Source organism: Drosophila kikkawai, chromosome 2R (assembly GCF_030179895.1).
Source record: "Drosophila kikkawai strain 14028-0561.14 chromosome 2R, DkikHiC1v2, whole genome shotgun sequence".
Classification (NCBI taxonomy): domain Eukaryota; kingdom Metazoa; phylum Arthropoda; class Insecta; order Diptera; family Drosophilidae; genus Drosophila; species Drosophila kikkawai.
In genome coordinates this window covers 26,326,256-26,348,699 of record NC_091729.1, presented here as the reverse complement: position 1 = coordinate 26,348,699, position 22,444 = coordinate 26,326,256, and the positions used below count along the sequence as shown (strand labels likewise).

Genomic DNA, 22,444 nt, shown 5'->3' with positions numbered 1-22,444 from the left:
CTGACAGACAGCAAAATAAGCTAAAACTTCGACTTGCAAATCCTTGGCAAGGACCAAGCCTTAGGGGGAGGCCAAGACGAAATTAAAATAAAATAAAATGATACAGTAGGACGGGTCGACTTGGGACTTACGACTTGCAATATTTGCTTCTGGTATTTTATTTGCCAGAGAAAAGATGTGAGAGATCTTAAGAAAATATTGAATAAGTCTAGAAATATTTAGAAACTGAGTTTATTCGCTTTAAAGGCATATCCATATTATTAAATTGATTTACCATACCTCATAAATTGCTTAAAAGCGGAAATTGAAGGAAATTGAAGACCGGAAAGGCCACCTGTTAGGGGAATACAATATATCAAAAAGCACGTTTGCTGTGATATCGAGTGCTGGCCATTCAATTGGCCATAAACTGTCGCCAGCTTGCCAGGAAGTGCCAACGTATTTGAACGCTTCAATAAATCATTTTTACAATTCCCTGGAAGTATTTCAATATTTCTGGGTAGCTTTAAATACTTTAAGCAAGTTAATTTGTAATTTTAAAGCCTGTAGAGTTTATATATATTTTTTTTAGGTTACCCAGACAATGAAATAATTTCCTATTCAGCCAACGAAATGTGTTCGCAAAGCTCATTATGATTCGCCACGAGAAGCGAGCAGCAATTTTCCCAATGTCCTGCGACTAGAGGAGTCTGGCCCCATTGTGAGTCCCTGTCTCTCAGTTGTTTTTATTCCTTTGATTTCATTATTATTTTTATTGCTTTGGACTCTGTGTGTTCTTTTTTTCGTGCCCAACTGACTGAGTTCGAGGCAAGGCAAAAGGCGCATTTTAATTTTATTATTTCTGTTTCCAAAAGAAAAATCCATTGGAATTCGCATGAAAAAAGGGTATACCCAGCCAGGGCATTCACTGATTGTGAGAGCTTGTTTTTCTTTTTTTCTACGTTTTTTGGCACATTTTCAAGGCAGCCATAGACACACGCCCCACTTGCCACATTTTTTATACAATTTCAGTTTTTATTTCTCCCTTTGCTTTGCATTCTCCGCCTTCTTATTAAGAATTAATAATCTTTTTTTGTTCTTTTTCTGCCATAAGCTAGCTACAAATTTGGCATTTTATATTTTTTACGATTTCTTTTCGCCAGAAAGGGGGCAGGGGTCTTGCCGCCCATGAATCATGGTTATATGCCGGCTATAATTTAGTTTTAATAGCATTTTCGGGTGACATTTATGCTGTCAGCGCGTCATCCAATTTTATTAATGTCCGAAATGAGCAGCTCTGTTGCCTTATACTTGTGTGTGATACGACTGTATGATATCATTATAAAAAGATTTAATGGTCTCTGCTGCTTGTCTTTGCTCTAAATTAAGTTATGAGTGTAATTCTGGCTGATAATTGCCAGCAGAGCCTTAGAAAAGTAAGTAAAAAAGCTTATATACTAACAGATATTTTGTAGAAAATAATATTCAAAATATATATTTCATATTTAAGCCTACAAAATCTATATTTTAGCCACCTAATCACAGCTAAGACCTCTTAATTTACTGCCACACTAACTCAGGAACCAAACTAACTCTTAACTAGGCACAAAACCCCGTTGCTTAGCCATTATATTACCAGCTCAGCCCCTTGTATATACTCTCCTTATTATTCCCATTCATTTTTTCCGCTCATTTGCAATTTCCCAAGTCGAAACTCCGTTTTAATGAGTCGCCACAAGGCAAGCTGCAGCGCGAACCTAATCATCTCTGGGCTCACTTAAGTAATAAAGCAATTTACCGCCTTTCAATATCCCTTAACCATTTTTTATCTTTTCATCCGTTCTGGGAGAACAGCCTGCATACAGCCAGGATACCCCGGGGGCTGGGTAGCTCCCACACAAATTATTTTCCTCTTTTTTTTTTGTTCCATCTCTCCTCCTGGGCTCTGCCATTTTATTGTTGGCCAAAAGGAGGCGACTTGTCGCGCCTCACGTTGCCGTTTTTATGTCCCAGAAGGAGTAACTGGCAGAGGATCAGGAGTCGCAAGGAGCTGCGTTTGATTTTAGTGCCGGGATTGGCAAAGGCTGAACGGACTTGGTCCTGTTTCTGTCTCTGGTTTGGTTCTGGTTCTCTGGTTCTGGTGTGTGTAATGATTTTATTACACGATTTTCTATCGAATTTTATTACCTTGGTGCATGATGGTGTTGCTGCTGCAGGATTCCAGTGTCCATGCGGCATGTGGCATGTCCTTTATGCCCTTTTTAGCCCCGCAAGCGGCCATCGAAACGGAATTTACGCACTCATAAAATGTTCGCCTCGCGCCTTTTCCCCTTTTGAATTGTGTGGGAATATCTCGGGAGATGCTGCCCTGCCCCCGTCTGCCCCATCATAATTCAATATCATAAAACGTTTATCCAATTAATTTCCCCTGGCCAATATTTATGATCGGTTCGTGCAGCAGTCCGCCGCTCACCATATAGCTAGATATTTACATGTTGGACCGCATAAACATATTTGCTGTGTGGGTTATGGGAATGAATATAGTGAATGGTGGGTGTGAATATTGATAGAAATGGATTTTTATTGGTTCTAGATTTTTATTGGATGTATAGTGGAAGTGGGGAAAAAAGTGGCCTAACGTGACTGGCACAGCAATTTGTAATTAAAACTAGAATGAACAATGAACTTGATAAATCAAGAATTTAAATAGATTCTTGAGGTTTATTACTCAATAAAAATGTTTAATTTATGTGGAATTGTATTAAATTATAATATTTATTTATAATTTTTATTTTTATATTTTTTTTTCTATTTCTAATTATATTTCTAAAATATATTTTAACCAAAATAATAGGTGTAATAGATTATCATATTCTAGTTAAATTTCCAGCTTGACATTTACCAATTATCTTTGAAAATTACCTTTAATTGATCAATCTGCCCCAATGTCTCGACCATAACAACGAGCTGTCATTCATCCATCAGCATGAAAGACCTGAATAGACAATTACCGGGGTTTTGATCTACATTGATCTTGAAAATCTATCCAGCAAATGTATGGCGAGGGAGGCACGCTTCAATGGCCACCGATTTCGTTTTCGTTTTCGATTTCCCTATATACTATACTATATCTATACTATATCTAGCTCTCTGTGTAGCTGACCTAATCAAGTTTGATTTCCAATTACGATTATGCGGCCTGCCACTTTTGCTAATGAGCTGCCCACATGAGCTGTTAGTTTTACTATTTTACTTTGTTTTAACTTTTATTTTGCTTGAATTTATTGTGGCGTTTTCCTGGCATTGGTTTCAGTGTCAAGTTCATGTTTTTCCATGTGGCATGCAACGTTTCCAGTGGCTGCATGCCAAACACACTAATGGGCTTCCCCCAACGATGACGATGACGATGTTATTTTGCTGTTAAATTCCGAAAACATCAGATTCACATGTGGGTCGTGTTCAGTCAGAGACACGAAATTATGGCTTCGTTTTCCATATTTTCATATCCATTTTTGGAATTTTGCAATGCATTTTATTCGGGGGTAGGGGATGGGGATGGGGCGTGGGGAAGCAGTTCAGGGTTCAAAACAAAGCTCTCTCATTAAATGTTTGTAATGGGTGTGAGAAATATTTTATAATGGTTTATTGATGGCTGTGATGATAAACTAGATGGGTTACTGCTTCCTTTTCGCATTTGTTTATAGAGCAATATTTGTGAGACGGCCTTGGGAAAGCACTGAGAGAAATTTAAATGAAGTAGGGGTCTACTAAAACTTTAACTTTCATGGAAACCTTGGTTAAAACCTCTTTATAAGTTGATTTATTTATAAATATTTCAAAGATTTAAATTTAAAAAGCCCCGCTTTTTCCTGTAGTGTATTGGAGCAATGTCAGTGTTGCCTCAAAATGAAAAACCCATTAAGTGACATGCATACGTGCGGGAAATAGATTCAGCTCTCTGACTATATCCGACATCGTATCTCCAGTGCTCACTCTCGGCTTTTGGCTTTTGGATAAATACATATATCGTTGAGATTCCGCCCTCGTGGAGGCGCCCCAATGACGTCAGTTGAGCGAGCTTCTGAAGCGCAACAAGCGCAATATATATCTGAATATATCTGAATATGTAGCTAACAAGCCACCTACCTACCTATGTATCTTTGTATCTTTGTATCTGTATCTGGCCGGTAATAGTTCATAGTTAAATGATTCTGTTTGCTCGGAGCTTCAGTTCTCGAGCGAACGTCGAGACGGGCAGTCAAAGATAAATAGGATCTCTTCGCTATGATAGGGCTACAGTTTTGGTTAACTATATTCCTCCTTTATCTCACGGAGGCTGTGGTGCAGCATAGATCCCTGGAGGATGCCAGGCTGGAGAGGCAGCGGCTGGTGCATCGCTACAGCAAGGTCCTGAACAAGGAAGAGGGCGCCATACGTCTCGTGGGAGGAGACAATGAATACGAAGGTGAGCTAAAGGATTTAATTATAAATATTTATATTATTTAAAAATAAATTACTATTCAGGCAACATCGAAGTCCTCCACAATGGCAAATGGGGTGCTGTCTGCGATGACGAGTGGGATGCCGCCGAAGGTCACATCGTGTGCCGGCAATTGGGCTTTCCCGGGATGAGGCGGTACACCAGAAGTGGCTACTTTGGTGCCGCCCGTCGTCGCTTCTGGATGGACAACCTCTTCTGCGAGGGCCACGAACAAGAGCTGGTCAACTGCCACTTTGAGGGCTGGGGCGAGAATGACTGTGAGCCTGGGGAGGCGGCGGGCGTGGTGTGTTATCCCCCGGAAAATGCCCTAATACCCCTACCTGTGCCCATCCTCCGGGATGAGGATCTGCCCAAGTATCCCATCCACTCACGATCCCGCTTGTATGTGCGTCTGCGAGGTGGCCGAAGTCGGAACGAGGGAAGGGTGGAGGTCAGCCTGGATGGCGGTCGCTGGGGCAGTGTCTGTGCCGATGGCTGGTCCCTCCTCGAAGCCAATGTCCTGTGTCGCCAGATGGGCCTGGGCTATGCCAGCGAGGCCTTCCAAACGGACTTCTTTGGAGGAGCCAATGCCTCGCAACCTGCCCTGAGTGGCACCGAGTGTTATGGCAATGAGACCGAGTTGGCCGACTGCCTGCATCACGATGCTGCTCGAGGCATAGTGAGTTGCCATGGGAATAGACAGCATGTGGCTGCTGTGATCTGTGATTATCTTTCACCTGATTTGGTGGTGGATTACCTGGAGATAGAGCAGACTGCCCACCTGGAGGATCGACCCATGCTGCTCATGCAGTGCGCCATGGAGGAGAACTGTGTGGCCAATGAGGCCTATCAGATTCAAAGAGATGATCCCCATTGGCGGTATAGATCGAGAAGGTTGCTTAAATTCACAGCGGCAGCCATCAATGCAGGGAATGCGGATTTCCGGCCTTTCAAGGAGAAAAGCCAGTGGGAGTGGCACATGTGTCATATGTGAGTCAAGAAAATGGATTTCTATTTATTTTAAATTATATTTTAAATATCTCTCCTTTATTTTCAGGCACTTTCACAGCATGGAGGTCTTTGCCACCTTTGACATCTTCGATTTGAGTGGACGTAAGGTGGCCCAGGGACACAAGGCTTCCTTTTGTCTAGAGGACAGCAATTGCCTGCCAGGAGTGCCCAAAAAATATAGTTGTGCCAACTATGGGGATCAGGGTAAATAATACACCTAACACCTAATATAAATATTTTAAAAATTAATATTTTCAACAGGTATTTCCATCAACTGCTCGGATGTCTATCTGTACAATCTGGACTGCCAGTGGGTGGATATAACCGACCTAAGACCCGGTTCCTATACCCTTAAAATAGCCATTAATCCAGAGTTCAAGGTGGCTGAGATGAACTATGACAATAATGCTGCCATTTGCGATTTAATATACACTGAAAACTTTGCCAGAGTGCAAAACTGTCAGCTGGCAAGGCCCTAAAACAAAAGAGGAAACTAAGAAAAAGAAGAAGAAAATCCAAGGAAAAGGGGTTTAAACCAAATCGAAAAAGTGCCAAATACTATAATTAACCAAAGGGAGCTTGTACATTATCTATATCTATTTTATAAATATTAATTCTCTAATTTTTAACCTCTAATTAAACTCAAACTTAACTATGAACTTGAAAGTCAGTGGGGTGTGTTGTCAGTGACAGGGAGACCCTGAGTTTTTCCGGAACCAACCAAGCATTTATCAAGTGTCAATAGTCGGGCATATATATACCAGAGGTGTTGAAGCGAAACTACAGGTGATATAAGTTCAAATAAGATAAGGAAACTTGACTAGGGTTGAATTAAAAAAATAAATAAAAGTGTAGACTTGATATTATATAAATTTCATTAGGAATGGATACTTTAAGAGGGTGTAGAATTTTCTTAAAATAATTTTTAAAAGTAACTAAAGGAAAATGGTTTTAAATTTAACTAAAAAGAAACCAAAAACCCCTGCCAGAAATTTGTGAAAAATAAAAAAGAAATAAAACTTAAACCATTTAACCTTCTTTAACCCCAAGTTCATCCCATCCATTAACCCTCTACAAGTATTTTCCACTATCTTAGACACCCTTTCAGTTATTGATTACTCCGCTTTTAGTTAAGGGAAGCCCTTTGACAGCCCCACTAACCCCACTCATCAATATAGGAGCTGCCAAAGGACTTAACCCCTTCGAAATGAGTACAAAAATGCAAATACATTTCAAGTTAAACTAAACAAAAGCAAGGAACTCGCAAAGGACGTCTTCAGATTGATTGATGGCGGAAAGAGTAGCGGAAGATCTCCTCCAAAAACCCCTAAAATTTAATTAACATAAGCGGTTTATGCGGCTCTAGGAGTAGAAGGAGACATGAAGTGGTCTGGAGCTAAACAAAAAGCTTTTAATTTGTATTTCGTTGGGAGATTAACGAATCAATCAAAGTGGCAAGCTGGCTGCTGCTGGTGGGATTTTCAAGAGGTGTCGGGCAATAACTTTCAGGAATGCGCACTCAACTATCATCAAATCAGTCAAAGTCCAGCTTCCAAAGGAAGCTAAAATACAGCAAAAAAAAATAAGCGATAACCCGGCCGAAAGCAGTCAAGTGTTAGAAAGCAGAGGAGCTGGCTATCAGACACGTGCACACACATGGAGCCATACCCCTTGGCAGACCCACCCCCACCACCAAGTCCACGCAGATCAGAGAGCGAAGGAGGACAAACAAGCATATAAATAATTGAAATGTTCACTCACTGCCCCCTACTAGCCACAATGCTACACTGAGCAAAAAAAGTATTAAGAGTTTTGATGAAATATAAAGAGTTTTCTATGGGAAAATAAGTAATTATTCCCCTCCTAAACATTAAAATTAGTCATAAGTTAACAAGGAGTTATTTCCGACCCTATAAATCATATATATTCTTGATCAGCATCAACAGCAGAGTTGATCTAGCCATGTTTAGCAGAAAAAAAAATTTTTGAAAGTTTTATTTAATTTTATAAGGGGTTACATCGTTCAAATTGTGAAAAATTTTGCAAAAATTTAATTTTTTTAAAATATTAAATTTAATATGCATAATGTTTAACTAATTAAAACTAGCTCAGAAAAGTTTTCCGAATTGAAATTAATAGATTTTTGGCAGAGTTATGATATTTTTAAACTTTAAATTCCCCAAAAAATTAACACCTAAATATAAACAATTTTTAATAATTAATTTATAAATGGTGTAAACTATCAATAAAAATATTTTAAGTCATAAATTAAAAAACGAAATTGTGAATAAATTGTAAATAAATTGTTTACTTTATAAATATACATTTTAAAACAATTTAAAAAATTAATCAATAAATTATATTCAAAATAACTTGTAAAATTATCTTTAAAAACATTTTACATAATTTTTTCTATTTTAATTTTCTCAATAATAGCTTTAAATTCCTCAGAATTAGTAATTAATTAATTACCTTAAATAATAAATCAGCATAAAAAAATATATAGAAAAAACAGCTCTTAAAAATTTCTCCCTCTGCACTGCTATCACCTTTTTTCGCTTTCTCCAGAGACTTTTACTTTGGCAAAATTGCAGCACTTTCTGGCTGGCTAGTGGGTGTGGCCAGTGGTGGAAGTGGTGGTGCGGATGACCCTTAGCACCCTGGCATTAAGCAATCAAACGTTTGATTTTCATTTATCGTGTAATCAAGCGTAAAAATAGCTTCATGACCAAAGTGACTCATCATCGTCATCATCGGACGCAGGCTCATGACATCGCTGTCATGTGTGTGCACGTGTGAGGTCCTGCGAGAGATCCTGCTGCCCCTGACCACTTATGTATGGCTGATGTGCTGATGACATTACGACCATTTGATTGCTCCATCCATCACTTTTGATAAAAAAAAATAGAGAAGAGAGAGCCCAGCCTAAGCTTCCAGCTGTGGGGATTTTCACTGACAATTAACCCATTAGTACACACACACACACGCCGTATCTATTACCTTTTCCGCTTCATTGCGCTTCGAATTAATTGTAATTAAATATTAAAATGAATTTAACATTTTTAATTAGGCAATTTGCTTTTCATAATAATTAAAACAAATGCGCACACAAACGGGAGAATCGTTTTCTGTGACTTTCCTTGTTGTGAAAATGATAACAAGCCAAAATGTGCGCAAAATTTCACCGTGAAAATGGGTGGAAAATGTTTGGAAAATGGTGGGAGTGTGGCAAAGGGGTGTGGGTTGGCTATTACCAGTTTTGTGCACAAGGACACTCTCGCATTTCGTGTGAGGAGGGGTGACTTCTCGCCGGTGTGTAATGAGTTTAGTTCCAATTAGCCGCATTTAAAATTCAAAATCTTTGCCAAAATGTCGGTGGCCACGCTGAAAACCACACATGATATGAGGGAGACTGGCCAAAAGGGTGGTACTTTCACCTAAAAGAAGGGGAAGAAGGGAAATTAAGAGGGTTATGTGTGGGAACTTAAGTAATAGTACCTTTTTGAGAAGAATATGGAAGTCTGTATTAATTTTCAATGGTTTTTAGTCAAAATAAAAAGCTAAATATAATTTTAAATAAGTATATATTGTACTTAAGTAAGCTGAAAAGTGTTTGCTAGTATTTTAAAAATATTTCCATGAGTCAATCGATTAATATTTCTACACAATATTTCCATTCATCAACAAACTTACAGCATTTTTATTTAATTTTCCCAAACTCCCCTTTAAATAAATCCCAATCTTCAATATCAATAAATAATTGCCACACCTAAAAGCATTTGCAACTTCAACTAATAAATGTCCTGTGCTATACCCTGCCACAGAGGACCAACTTAAACCAAATTTACACCCATCGAAAATGACTTTAAAAACTGTCATAAAACTGCAATCGGACACAAAAGCCTGGCTAAATGAAATATACAAATGCCAAGTGGTAGTGGAAAGAGGAGAAGTTCCTTAAACGCAGCACTTTGCCAGCAACAATTTCATTTGTCGTCAGAGTTTGAATTCCACAGCTCGGACTCCCGAGGACATCGATTCTCTCGACTGCACTTGGCCATACCATATGTGTGTCACTCTGACCCCCTCTTTTCCTCGTTTTAGTTGAAAATTGCACAAAATTGTTTTCCGTTTCGTTTCGTTTTGGATCCGTCGTAGCTGCTGCTGCTGCTGCCGGCTGCTTCTTTCATTGGAAATGTGCATTTAAAATTTATTGCAGTCACAAGCACAAAATTAACTGCATATCTGTGGGCGGGGCACCAGCACTGCCACTGCACAACTGTCGACTGCTGACAATTGAAATAACAATTTGCTGGGAAATGAAGTCACCCGGGGGAGTGACTCCGATTTCGATTGAATTTGCAGGCTGACCAACATTTTGTAAACATTTGCCTCTCGGCTCAGAAAATTTGGTTTTACGGAAAATGCTCAAATCTTCGTTGATGTGTGCAATTATCGGGTAGCAACAGGAGAATGAAGATGGGCTTTGAGACTATGTAGAGACCTGGTAACTATGTCTTTAAATTTTATTTGAATATATTAAATATTTAAGAAACTTTTTGAAATATTTATTAAGGCATAAATGTTTATAAAAAATTTCTTTGTTTAGTTTTTCCAAGCAGAAATGCCAATGACAAACCTAGAACAATTGTTTAACTCTAAAAAAATATTTAAAAAATTGATTTAATATCATATTATGTTTCTAAAACTTAAAATTTCATTTCTTACTTTATATTACCTTAAAAAAATCACATTTTTTAACCCCACGCACCCCTGAAAATCCCCTAAAAGTTAAGCCATTTCGAGGGCCTCTTCATCACCATCATTAGCATCTAATTCATCTGGCTCTCCTCGGTGAGGGAAAATATATGTCAGAAAATGTGTGTGGGAAGATGTGAAAAATGTGAAAACGCCTTCGTTTGACATGCCCTTATCAAATCCTTTATCGGGGCCTTGGAAGACTTTCCGTCTTTGATTCGTTGCCGCTGGCAAGTTTCCTGTTCTGGCTCTTGATTACACAGGACCAGGACCCTCCTACTCCTCCTTTTCCTTCACCACTTGACATATACATTCGTATATATTTTTAAGCTCACCCACGGAAGTCAAACGCATTGAAATGTGACTACCAGTCACATTCGCAGTCACAGTTCACGCCCACTCACGCGAAGCCAAACAGCACCGCAGGGACCCATATATCAAAAATCAACAGCTGCCGAGATGAGGAAAGGAATAAAAAATGGTAGCAGCAACAAAAAAAAAAATACGCGCATACTCACATGTGACAAAAGATAAACACAAGAAGAAACATTCTAAAATCAACAACAACAAAAAATGAGGGAAAATAAAAAAGCAGCAACGCAAAGTGGAGCAGGGTTTGGGTTTTGTGTGAAACTTTCATGCTGGCGACATTTAAACATGGCAGCGAAGCCGATAAGAATGCAAATGAAACGACCAGAGGGGCGGGCAGGCAGGGAAATAGGGTGGAAAACCTAGGGAAAATGGTTACAAAAAAAAAGGAGAAGGACGTCGCCCCGAAGGCAGAAACAGCTGGCATATGAGCGAAGCAATCTTAATTGCGGTTCAAAAGGCCAAGCGAGCTGCGGCAGGAAATACAAAATCTAAAGGCGAAAAATGGTACATTGAGATACGAATAAAAATGTTTAAATAAAACATTGAGATAGCATATGGTTAGCCTGAAAAATTAAGGTTTAAAATATGCGGAAAACTGAGAAGTAAGGAAAGTTTAATTAGTTGAAACTTGTAAAGAAAAAGTTGGAAGGCTAAATATATTTTCTCATACTAAACCTTCTCTTCAGCTTATTTTAATTTATATTAAACACTCTCACAAAGTAAGAAATCAAGTCAAAAAATTCCCTTCCCCTTTATAATCCTTCACCTAGCCCCTAATTCAGTTCACCAATATCTCTATAATCAGCCAAAATATTCCATCAACCCAACCCAAAACCCAAACCAGCATAAAAAAAAAAAGGCAGCCAAAAGTCAACCGCTAAACGGATAGCAGATACAAATCCATCCGTATACAAGTTACACCCGCTTAAGATACAATTTTCGCATTGTTAGAGATACACAACAACAAAAACAACAACAGCGACCAACACAAAAAAAAAAGGAAACGCGACAGACAACAAAAAATGCGGGCAAAATGTGACCAAAATGCTTAAAAAGGGCTCGGGAAAACCCCGGGAAAATCGTGGGACCTGCGGAAGAGTCAGAACAAACGAAATGACAAACTCTTAACCCGTGAAAGCCCCACAACCCCCGCTCACCTTGTGGGTTCGAGGGAAGCTTTGCCGTTGACAAAAAGTTTTTAACACGCATACGCCGCGTTGCCAGCGACGCCAACTTTGCGGCATTTCGTTGCATACTTTCTGGCGTTGTGGCAGTGCGGCGGTGGATGGTGGATGTGCTTGTTATTTTTGCTCTCTCTTATGAATTATTCGAATTTTATGCGACAAATCACCTGCGAAATATAAATTCCTAGCGCCTGGCATCGCGGCGCCCCCCGGGGTTTTCCCCCTCGCTTTCCAACCGGGCACGTGCTGGGTGGCAAGTGCCACGTTACAGCGTTAATCGTTCGTTAATCTGTCGTAAAATTTCCCGCTGCCAACGACATTTCAGGTTAAGTGGATGTAACTGACAATTGCCTCGGCTGGGAAACTTTTTAATCGAAAAAAGATGTGACCTCCTCCGACCGCCGCCCACGTTGTTTTGTAATTAAGTGAGGGGCGTGCTGTGCTTTGCTTTTGCTGTTGCCTTTTGAGAAAACCTTTAAATAGCAGAAAATCTGCCTGGGGACTAAAATCGTAAAACTCTTTGTAACTGGATACAGCAAAAGCCAGCAGCGGGGGCATCTCTCCCAGTCATTCTCAGAATCGAAACTGAGATTCTTACAGCTGCCTCCTGGCTTTCTTTGTCAATTGTCAAAGGCTTTTTGAAACCGAAAAAAAACACACACAAAAATTAATTGCAGACAACAAATGTTGTGTGTGTAGCTCAAAGATAAACGCTCTCCACTTATGCAACACCTTTCTTCCAGGGGGGATTGAGTTGAAGAAACACAAACAATTGTACAAGTTCAACATTTGTCACGCGTTCATCAGGGAATGCAGCAAGAGAATACACTGTAAAAAAAATTAAATAAATGTTAATTACATTGAAAGGTTTTATTTGTATTAAAAATCAATAAAAGTATTGTTTTTTAAGAAAAAGATAAAGTTTAAAGGGTAAATTATTGGGGGGAAAAATTCTACATTCATATGTAGTTCTAGGGACTTTGGCTAAAATGAGTTTAAGGGACTTCGGTTTACTTTAAAACTTTTAACCATTGATTAAAAACCTATAAAATATTTTCTTTTAAATTTAAATTAACTTTTTCTCCTTGTGCATTGAAATTAACAAAGAAACATCAACGTAAAGTCATGAGGAGCTGCCTCGCCTTTGGTCTTTAGTTCGTCTGGCATGTGTGGATATAGTTGTCGTCATTTTAAGCAACTCAAAGGCAAAACTTCGAGGGGGCAGGAGACGCCAAGTAAATGCAAGTTGAACGAAAAAATGTTCAACTGTCTCGTCATCATCCTCCTCACGCTCTCTGAGAATACCTCGTACGTTATTCCATTTGAATTTTGATTGTCTGCGTAAAGCCAGGCAGCCAGCATATAGGTATATATATATCTTATAGTGCCGAGTGCCGGAGTACAAAGTGTATGTCTATGTCTATGGCTCCGACTTCTTGCCAAGCTGTCACATTTGATACGCCCCTGAGAAAATTCTGGAGAGGAGTGGAGTTTGGGTTTGGGTTGGGGTCTTAGCGAGCGATGAAGGCGATGGCAACTAGCAGGAATTATTTCTTTTTGAGTAAAATTTTGTTGCCTAGCACTGGGAAAATTTTAATAAATTGAAAAAATTATTTTAAAATTATATTTTCCTTTAAAAAAATGATTTCTTTACTTTTTTGTATAATTAAATATTTAAATATAGTAAAAAACTATATTTTCAGAGTGCTTTAGTTAATAGAAAAAAATATAAATAAATTCTGGGACTCTTTTTCTAACTCTAAGAACCATCTAAGACTAAGACATCTAAGTTAAAGATACTTTATCTCAAAGATATTTCTTCTTAAATATCTTCTCTTCATCCCCTTTTTTTCCCCAGTGCCTTGGCGAAAACACGGAACAGATTTAATGTTCTCTCGAATACAAAATGCAAAACATAATTAAAGATGCCATGACCATTTTGCAATGCAACATCCACGAGTATCTGCATCTGTGCCCGAGTATCTTTGTATCTGTATCTGTGCCTGCATGGGGCTTTTGTCTGCACGAAAATAAAACCAAATTTGTCACAACGCCCCAGACAGGAATATACAATAAGCAAAAAAAAACAAGGAAAATAAGGGGCGTTTCACAGGCAGGTCGTCATAATTCGCGACTAATGAAACACGCGAGACTCGGCTCCCCCACCGCTATATATCCCTCCGCCAATATACGTATGACCTGGCACTGTCTTTGACATTTATGGCCGGCAAACAGAACTTTTATGGCGCTGAAATTAGTGGCGAATTGTGGCAAGTTTGTCTGCGGACTACGACTACCGTGCTGCTGCCGCCTCCCCCTGGCCACTCTTATTGAGCCATAAAAACCCGCGAAAAGGCGGCTTGATTGGAAGGCGACGTGGGAAGGCAAGGCAAGGCAAGGCGAGAGACTGTGGAATAAAGTGCAACTAATTTGAGATATATTATCGCAACTGTAGTTTATCTTTGGGCCTGTTTTAATGGCCAACTAATTGCATGCATCTGTGGGCGTCACTTTGGCTTTGGGAGGGAGTTTTGGATCGGTATTGGGTTCCGGGAGTCAGGCTCCGGGGTTCAGAGTTCGGGCTCCACTCTGTATTGTGGCCAATTTTCGCACTTAATTATGAACAGTCGCCTCCTGCCGAAGTCAAAGCAAAAACAAATAAACGGCAAGTGAAAATGCACTGGGGATAATAAGTGGTATAATTAATTATTTTCCCAGAAAATTAATGGGAATTTTAATACTTTAACTTGATATTTATTAAAATAAAATATTTATTACAACCTTTAAGGATTTTGAAGAGGTTAATAATACTAAAGAAGGACCCCAACATTTTCTAGAGCTTTAATAAATTAATTTTTCCTATTTATCCTTACAAATATATTTAAAAATATATTTTATTCATGCTCAAGAATGAATGAAAACTCCTAAAATATCAACAAATACCTTCACAACATTTAATTTTAAAATCTTAAAAAATATATTTTTCTGCTATAAATATTAAATATTATTTTATAAATAAGAAAAAGCCCCAAGACTTTCATTTTCAAGAAATTTATTGCACGTTCTTCTCAATTATAAAACTTTACTTTCTTATTATTATTTTGTATTATTATTATATTTTATTATTTCCCAAATTCAATTCTAAATTTATTTAAAATATATAAAAATATTTTCCATGCATATAGCCCCCAAACCTCAGATGTCTGGCCAAACAATAAACGTAAATAAACTTGGCATATATGAAATAATTTCTAGCCCGCGGCGGCGTCTGCTTTAAAATGCATTTTCAATTTGGTTCGAAAAGAGCGTGGAAAACAGGGGGAAAATCGGGTGAAAACCGGCGGGGAAAGGACACCCGCCACTGGGTTTGTCGTCCTTTGTAAACTAATTTGCTTGGAAAATGGCAAACTCGCGCTGGCCCATCTCATATTGGCCACGAGAGAGAGAGAGAGAGAGGAAAGCGAACGCTTTGAGGCCTCTTTGCATAACAAATACACGGACACCCCATGGAACAGTGAGTGCAAAATGTATGCAAACAATGTGAAAAATTCAAAAACAAGTAAAGGAAACCGTGGGGAGTGCGGCGAACAATCAACAAGCAAACAACGAAACGAAAAAAAATAAAATAAAATGAAAAATACAACAGAAAAGCAACTGAAAAATGGTAAATGCAAAATGAAAAACAATTGCTCATTGTCTGAGCAATTATACACGCATTGCTGCGCCGCACAGTGGCAGCGCCAAATAAAAAGGGACTCCAAAGGACGCCAAAAGGATATTGCACACAGACAGCCACAGCAGAAAACAAAAAAAAAAAGGAGCAGCTACTTCCTTCCTGACTTCCTCCCATTGGAGCCGCACATATGTGCCAGCTGAAAAGGATCTGACCGAACAAGTATTTTAATGAAAATGAACCAAAAATGGTTTGAGTCAAAGACAATGCCCAGGAGACGATGACGATGACGAGGGGTGCCAGTATCGTCAGTATCCTGGATGAAATCAGTAATGAACAGGGAAATGTATGTGTATATAAAAGGAAATTTGTAGAGAAAAGGGAGGCAGCAGGACTACATTTTAAAATTAAATAAATAAATGGTTAAAAAATGGAAACCTAGGACTTTGTTTTAAATTAAAATAATTAAGATAAAGAATAAGAAATGACTTTGATAGTTCTGTAACCCTTTAAAGGGTTTAAAAAAATTCTAAAAAAATATATATATATAAATTTGTTCATTTATAAATTTCAGTCAAGAACATTCCGTAATCTCTTACTTCCCTCCAAACCCCATTTTACGATCCCCCAAAAAGTATAGTCCCCTTTCAATCCATATCTATAAAACCCCCCTAAAATTACCCTTATTACTTTTGCCTATCACTGAGCTCGTGTAAAATGACAAAAAGACAAAGGCAAACCGTAGCAAAATCAAGTCAAAAGGGAAAAATAAATATTTACCAAAAAGAAATCCCAATTTCTTTGTCAATTTCGGGCCATTTGCCGTGCTGGCCTCCTTTTCATAACTGGGCCAGCAATTTTTACTGCTGGCTCATTAAAATGTGGCAGTCAATTTGACAAAAAAGGAGCCCCCGCCCCAGCATCCCCATGGGGAGACCTGTAGGGAGAGCTCAGCTCGCTCAGCGATGAGATCCATTTGTAAAGGGAATAAAAAGTATTATGGGCGCTAAACTCATTTATAATTATAATGGACCTTTTACGAATGCTTTTGCCTTGTTCTCCCCCCGTTCCAACATCATAAAAGACAAATGAGCCGCAACCGAAAAAAAAAAAAAGATGAACAAAAGGACACCACTGTCATTGTCTTCTGTGGTCGAAAATCAGCTTGTATTGTGTGTATTATTCCCTTTCAAGTCATCTAATATTTTATGTATTTTCTGCAATGCAATGACGAGGCAAATCGGGAACGGGAGGGACAGGCCATCGGACATTGGGGAAATGGCTACTTTTCTAAGCTTTTAATAATATCCTTTTTATGTCCACTAAATGAAGGATATAAAGTCAACACTTTGTACAATAAGGCGGTCAGGCCAGGGCAAGACAGCCAAGAGGGCGGCGGGAGAAACCAGAAGAAAGCTTTGCACATTTTAGGCACTGGAAAAAAATTGGTAAAGAATTTACAGAGGTGAATTATCATAGCTTAAATATATTTATTAATTTAATTTGTAGAATAAAGTTTTATTTTCAAATACCTTAATGTATAATTTCAAATTACCCTTTAATATTTTTTTTAAATACAGAAAATATCTCTCTTTTTTTCTCCCTGTAACCAGCAGCTCCTCCTTGAACTTTTTTTTTATCCTTGCCGCCGTTGGCGTAAAAACTTCGGACATCGTCTTCGGTCCAGAGTCCAGCCAAGACGGGAGGATGTGGCTTCTTGGTTGCGGCCAAGTTTTGTTCGCTTAGTTTGCATAAGTTTGCCTGGCGGGCGCTTCCGGTTAATGTGGTCTCGAGGAAAATGGCAACAAAAATAATGCCAACAAATAAGGAAATGGATCTGGCCAAAGCCAAAGTAGACATTTATATGGGCAAATCTTTGTGTGATTTCCGCTTCACTGGCGAAAGCTTTTCTCTGGCGCCAAAGGGCCTCCCTCTATATCCTTTATCCCATAACCATCCTTGCCCCATCAATCTTTCGCTTAGCCCAACTTTAACTTGTTATTTGGCTACTTTAAGTCTTGGCGGGGGGGGAAGAGGGAGTGAAGCGAAGGCCAAATAAAATCAATCAATTGAAAGTAACAACAGAAATGGATTCAATAAAGTGAAGAGCCGCCATTTCCCTTAGTCCTTTTTTTTTTGGGATAGCGATCGATTCGGTCATGAGTCAGCAGGTTTTTTGTTGCAATCGAAAGTCAAGTTAAGGATAAGGCGAGAGGCTTGGGAAAAGAAAGAGGAAAACTTAACATATTTTTAAGGATTTTTATTTTAATAATTTAGACTTTATTTACTTTATTTCTTCTTTAAAATGATAGAAAGTTCCTTGAAAATGTAATTCTTAGACAAAATTATATAAAATTAAAAGCTTTTTAACCTGAATTATTAATTGCATATTATATATTTCAAAGTTATTCAGAATTTCTTTTAGAACTAGGTTCTTACTTCAAGAGAACCACATTTACATATAAACCATAAATTATTTAAAGTTTCTTATCCCCAAAATCTTCTTAATATTTCCTGTTTTAATCGCTTCCTTATAGTAAAACCCCCTTTAATCATTTCCCATCACTTTCCTTTCATGTTAAATTTTCTGCAATTTTTTGTTCGTCATCAATCTTGGCGAATATCCAAGAGCAACCGCCACTAGAGGGAAAAAATTTCAATAAGCAATTAGATGGCAATTACTTGCAACAACTTTGGCCTGACTTTTCGTTGAAGGGCGAAAGCAATTACTTGAAATTTATATGTGACTGCGGTGGCGGTGACTCCAACTCCCTCGGCCATAAGGACTCAGAGACCCCAACTTGAGTCACATAATTGAAACGCTCAACAGAACTCGCCGATTGGCATCGAGTGGGGGGCCAAGGGTGGTGGCATCAGAGGTGGATGTGGGTGTAGATATGGGTGTGGATATGGTTGTGAATGTGTCTGGGGACTGGATGGATGGATGGACCACTTGGAGATGCCACTTGGCTGGCTGGCCACAAGAACCGCAGGAGCAACAACAATGTATTACATATAAAGTTTATTTTTTGCACACAACATGGGTAGTTGTACAGAGAGAAAAACAATATATTTCCGAGATTTATTTGTTTTTCTGTTTAGACTATTATTATAGTCTATGAATTGGAGGGAAAAAACCCTCCTAAAACATAAATAAAATTTATAAAAATTATTTAAACATTTTAAATGTTTTATAAAAATATTCTTTTATATATAACTCAGTAAATAAGTAAGTTAAACCTTAATTTTAGCTTAAAAATCTTTTAAAATGTATAAAATAAAAATAATTTCAACCAAAGAAAGCCCTAATTTTTCCATGTGCCCTATGAATGCTTTGAATTAAGGGGCGGAAAAACTAATTGAGTTACATATTTGGTGCTGACATGCGGAGCAAAGTTTCTTTCTGTTCCACACAACCCAAACTTTACATTGTTTAATTTCGACAAATGTGTAAGAACATACTCCAAGTTAAGTCGAAGTCAAAGTCGAAGTCGAAAGCGATTGCAGCCCCCAGACGACGACACTAATCTTTTGTTTGCCGCCCGCCGGTTTTCCTTTTAGCCAAGTAGTTTGCCTGTTTCTTAACATGGCATAATCTCTGCCGTTCCTGGGCTTCTTGTTTCAGCAAAAACTTTCATTCGCACTGCGAGGGGGGAAACTTCACTCTGCCCCCATATTTTCCTTCCGGCGGCGCCATCTTTAAGTTACATTTGTAACGACGACCATGTGTAAATCTGCTCAATGTTGCTTTATTTCCCTCTGCCAGGCTATAAGTTTTTGTAATTGAGCCAAGCACTGGCTGGCTGCTAATATATGATGACATTACATTATCATTTGTCAGCCAAAGAAAAACTTATGAAACGCAGAAGAGAAGACCTCTTAATGTCCTTTAAATGCCTCAACTTTAATTATAACTAGCACTCTAAGTAATACAAAGTAGGTGTAATGGTAATTCCAGTTACTATGTTAAGGCCATAAACATTCTGGCCAACTTGAACGTGATTAACTGGGCGTGTAATTTGTGAGACAGAAAGCAGAAAGGAGGTGTGAAACATATTTTAAATGAATTTTATTCGTAAACTTTACGAGGAAGGATAATGTAGAAGAGAGGTAATGAAGTCGTGCTTAAGTTTGTGTGGAAATTTAAGTTGTTTAAACCGAAATTATTAAGCAATAAGTAGCATGTAAGAATATTAACAAAATTCCTTAAGTTTCCTTAACATTTTCTCCTAAAACACTCAAATTTAAAACCACTTCTCCCTCTTCTCCAAACCCTTAATTAAATAATCAAAAACCCAATCACAAACCCTTACAAAAAATAAACTCAAAAGTCAGCTTACTGAACTTCGAACTTCGTTTTGGCCATCTTTATACCCCCAGATATCCTTTGGAATACACCGAAAACTCATTAGTATGCAACAATGTGTCCGCTTACATTAATTGGGCGGTGCAGCTGATTTGAATACGGACAGGGGGGAAAAGCATAGAAAAAGGAGTGGAAAAGTGGAAAATATTTAGCCAGGCCGAAAAGCCAAACTAACCGCAAGCAGCTGGTCGCCCCGCCGCCTGATGAACAGCGCTTTTAATTGCCAACTTGCTTTTATTTTTACCTGCTCTCCGTCTCTCTCTCCCTCTTGGCCCCCTTGTTGACTTATGGAAATTGGCAGAGCCGACTACTTATATTGGTTAATGCCAAACACGCTTCCTGCATAATAACGAGCCAGCGAGAGTGGAGAGGCTCATCAAGGATGCGGCCGTGGAGGAAGAGCAGAGCGTAGCATGTGTCTATTTATTTTAATTAAGCCCAGGTAGAGCACAGGTGCTCTGGGGCGTGTGAGTTTTGTTTCAGCCTCTGCGACACTTTGTTGCCAGAATTCCAGATTTGTTTTTTTTTGTAGCTTACCTTGGAGTATTTTTCCTTGTTATTGTTATTTTTCCTGGTAAGGAATCACTAATTAATAAATTAGGAGTCCTTCTGCTGATTAATTTAGGCTACCTGGTTACTAGGGCATGTTTTGCCAGGGAAATTGCCTCTTGAGTATCCTTCTTAAAGAGCTTTTCTCTTTAATACATTCTCCTCTTCTTAAAATTTAAATAATTTCCCATTTCCATTTGCATTTTCATCTTTTTAAATGCAATAATATGGCAATAAAACCATCAACTTTTGACACTTGGCAGCCATTTTCATTTCTTGCTTGGCAAAATGATGTCATTAAAGGCACATGCTTATGGCATTTTGAAAGGCATTACGCATACGCCATGTAGGACGCAACAGCTGCGTTATGACAACGCAAATGCGTGTCTCCGTCTGCCTCAGTGTCTGTGTCTGTGTCTGTGTCTGTTTCTGTGCGTATCCGTTGAGATTTTCCGCCAAACATTTTACGTGAAAATATTTTAAGCCTTTAGCTTGGGGAAATCCCCCAACCGCCGGCATTATTAGGCGCATATTTGTTGAGCAAGTGTAAGCACACCATATAAACATACATATCTCCAGCACGTATGTATATAGAGAAATGTTTCCACATATGTGTGGCATCTGGGAGTCCTCACAAAAAAAACGTGACTGCGTCATCTTCGTAGATTTATTAAATATATATTTTCTTGAGCCTCTCACACCCTCTATGTTTTTTTTTCGGGTGACTTTAACTCACATTTAATTGCCACCGCAACTTTCCAGTTAGACTTTTTCCTAATTAATTAAAAAACTTTGCAAAAGCAAAATGCCAACTCACCTCCATATTTTCGTAGAATATTGTTGCCCTGTTTTTTCGTTGGCCCCCGAAAAACTGTCCCAAAAGTAAAAGTCATGCCAAAAGTCAAATAAAAGATTTGCGGTTGCCAATGAATAAGTGAAGAAGAGCGAAGCGGCTTTTCCCTGCCGCCGCAAAAGGTGACTTTGATTGGATGGTCGTGTGCGGCGTGTGTGGGGGGGGCAGTAATGGGTTAAGAGGTAACCAGCGACTGTACGAGGATTTCATGTCTCATTTGCGGGACTGTCGAAAATGTGGCTAGACAAAAGCCGCAGAGCCGAAAATGAAAGAGTTTCTTGCGAAAAGGCCATCAGAATGTTGAGGAATTAGAGATTCATTCATGGAATTGATGGGGGGACTCTTCAAGGGGGTTTTTGAGGGGGTTTTAGAAAGGATTTAAAAGGGTTTTCACCTGTAAAATATAGAGTTCGTTTAAGGCGTTTAATAGCAAATACATCTAAAATATTTATTAGTTTGAAAAATATATAAGTGCTTTTTTGGGTTGTTTTGTGAAGTTTTTCAGTTAGTTTTTAAGCTATAAATATTTAATCTAAACTTATAAAACAAACAAATAGTTTAAATAATAGTTTAAAGCTCTTGAAACATATTCTCGAATCTGTTTATGCAACTTGTTTATTTCCAAACAAAACAAACTCCTTTTGACATGCTTAACACATTTCTGCTTTAATCTTTTCCTGACACAACTTTATTTTTACCTTTTTTATTATCCTTACAAACACCAACAAACAGTTTACAATGTGTACACTCGGTGTATCTTTTGTGGAATGGACAAAAGATGGAATTAGTTGGCATGCAAAAATAATCGCACAGACTACAAGCTTTAGAGAAACAGTTTCCTTTTTTCTCCTGCCAAAGTTTATCCCCTAGATACAAGTACAGATTGTATATTTAAATGTTTCATTTGTTGCTAAATTCTTTTTATTTATTTGTTGGCAAGCAAATATTACTTAACAGACATATCAAAGCTGATGGGATTTGGTCCTTTATTTTGTTGAGAAGTCTAAGGAAGCTCTCTTTGTTTTTTAATGTAAAGCAGCAGATCAAATTTATAGGGCTTGCTGTTGCTGTTTGTTTTGTTTTAGCGCTCACTGTGATTGTTGTCAAAGCTGCAGGTGCAGTGGGAAAAATTTTAGGTGAAGGAAAGGGAGAAGAAAACAAGAAAAACATAAAGCAAATAGTAACTGAAAAATTAAGCCCAAGAAGCCTTTATTAAGTA

General features: G+C 38.4%; 1 protein-coding gene across 3 annotated transcripts; it reads left to right on the top strand.

Moving 5' to 3' along the window:
• Positions 1 to 181: 181 nt before the first annotated feature.
• On the top strand, positions 182 to 6,129 carry Loxl2 (Lysyl oxidase-like 2). Of its 3 annotated transcripts, none has more exons than XM_070283973.1 (5): positions 182 to 700; positions 4,327 to 4,444; positions 4,504 to 5,449; positions 5,517 to 5,674; positions 5,732 to 6,129. In XM_070283973.1, exons 3-5 carry the CDS (start codon positions 4,608 to 4,610, stop codon positions 5,947 to 5,949), a joined length of 1,218 nt encoding a protein of 405 aa, XP_070140074.1. In that variant the 5' UTR covers positions 182 to 700; positions 4,327 to 4,444; positions 4,504 to 4,607; the 3' UTR covers positions 5,950 to 6,129. The 3 variants fall into 3 exon arrangements, with proteins under 3 accessions (XP_070140074.1, XP_070140073.1, XP_017018798.1); XM_070283972.1 differs by having other exon boundaries at positions 4,315 to 4,444; XM_017163309.3 differs by lacking the exon at positions 182 to 700 and having other exon boundaries at positions 3,835 to 4,444.
• Positions 6,130 to 22,444: the final 16,315 nt, after the last annotated feature.

Bases quoted from the DNA above. Each gene is read 5' to 3' on its own strand.
- Loxl2 (XM_017163309.3), top strand. From the start codon at position 4,264: ATGATAGGGCTACAGTTTTGGTTAACTATATTCCTCCTTTATCTCACG. The intron at 5,450-5,516 runs GTGAGTCAAGAA...CTTTATTTTCAG, and splicing joins GAGTGGCACATGTGTCATAT to GCACTTTCACAGCATGGAGG. The intron at 5,675-5,731 runs GTAAATAATACA...TATTTTCAACAG, and splicing joins TGCCAACTATGGGGATCAGG to GTATTTCCATCAACTGCTCG.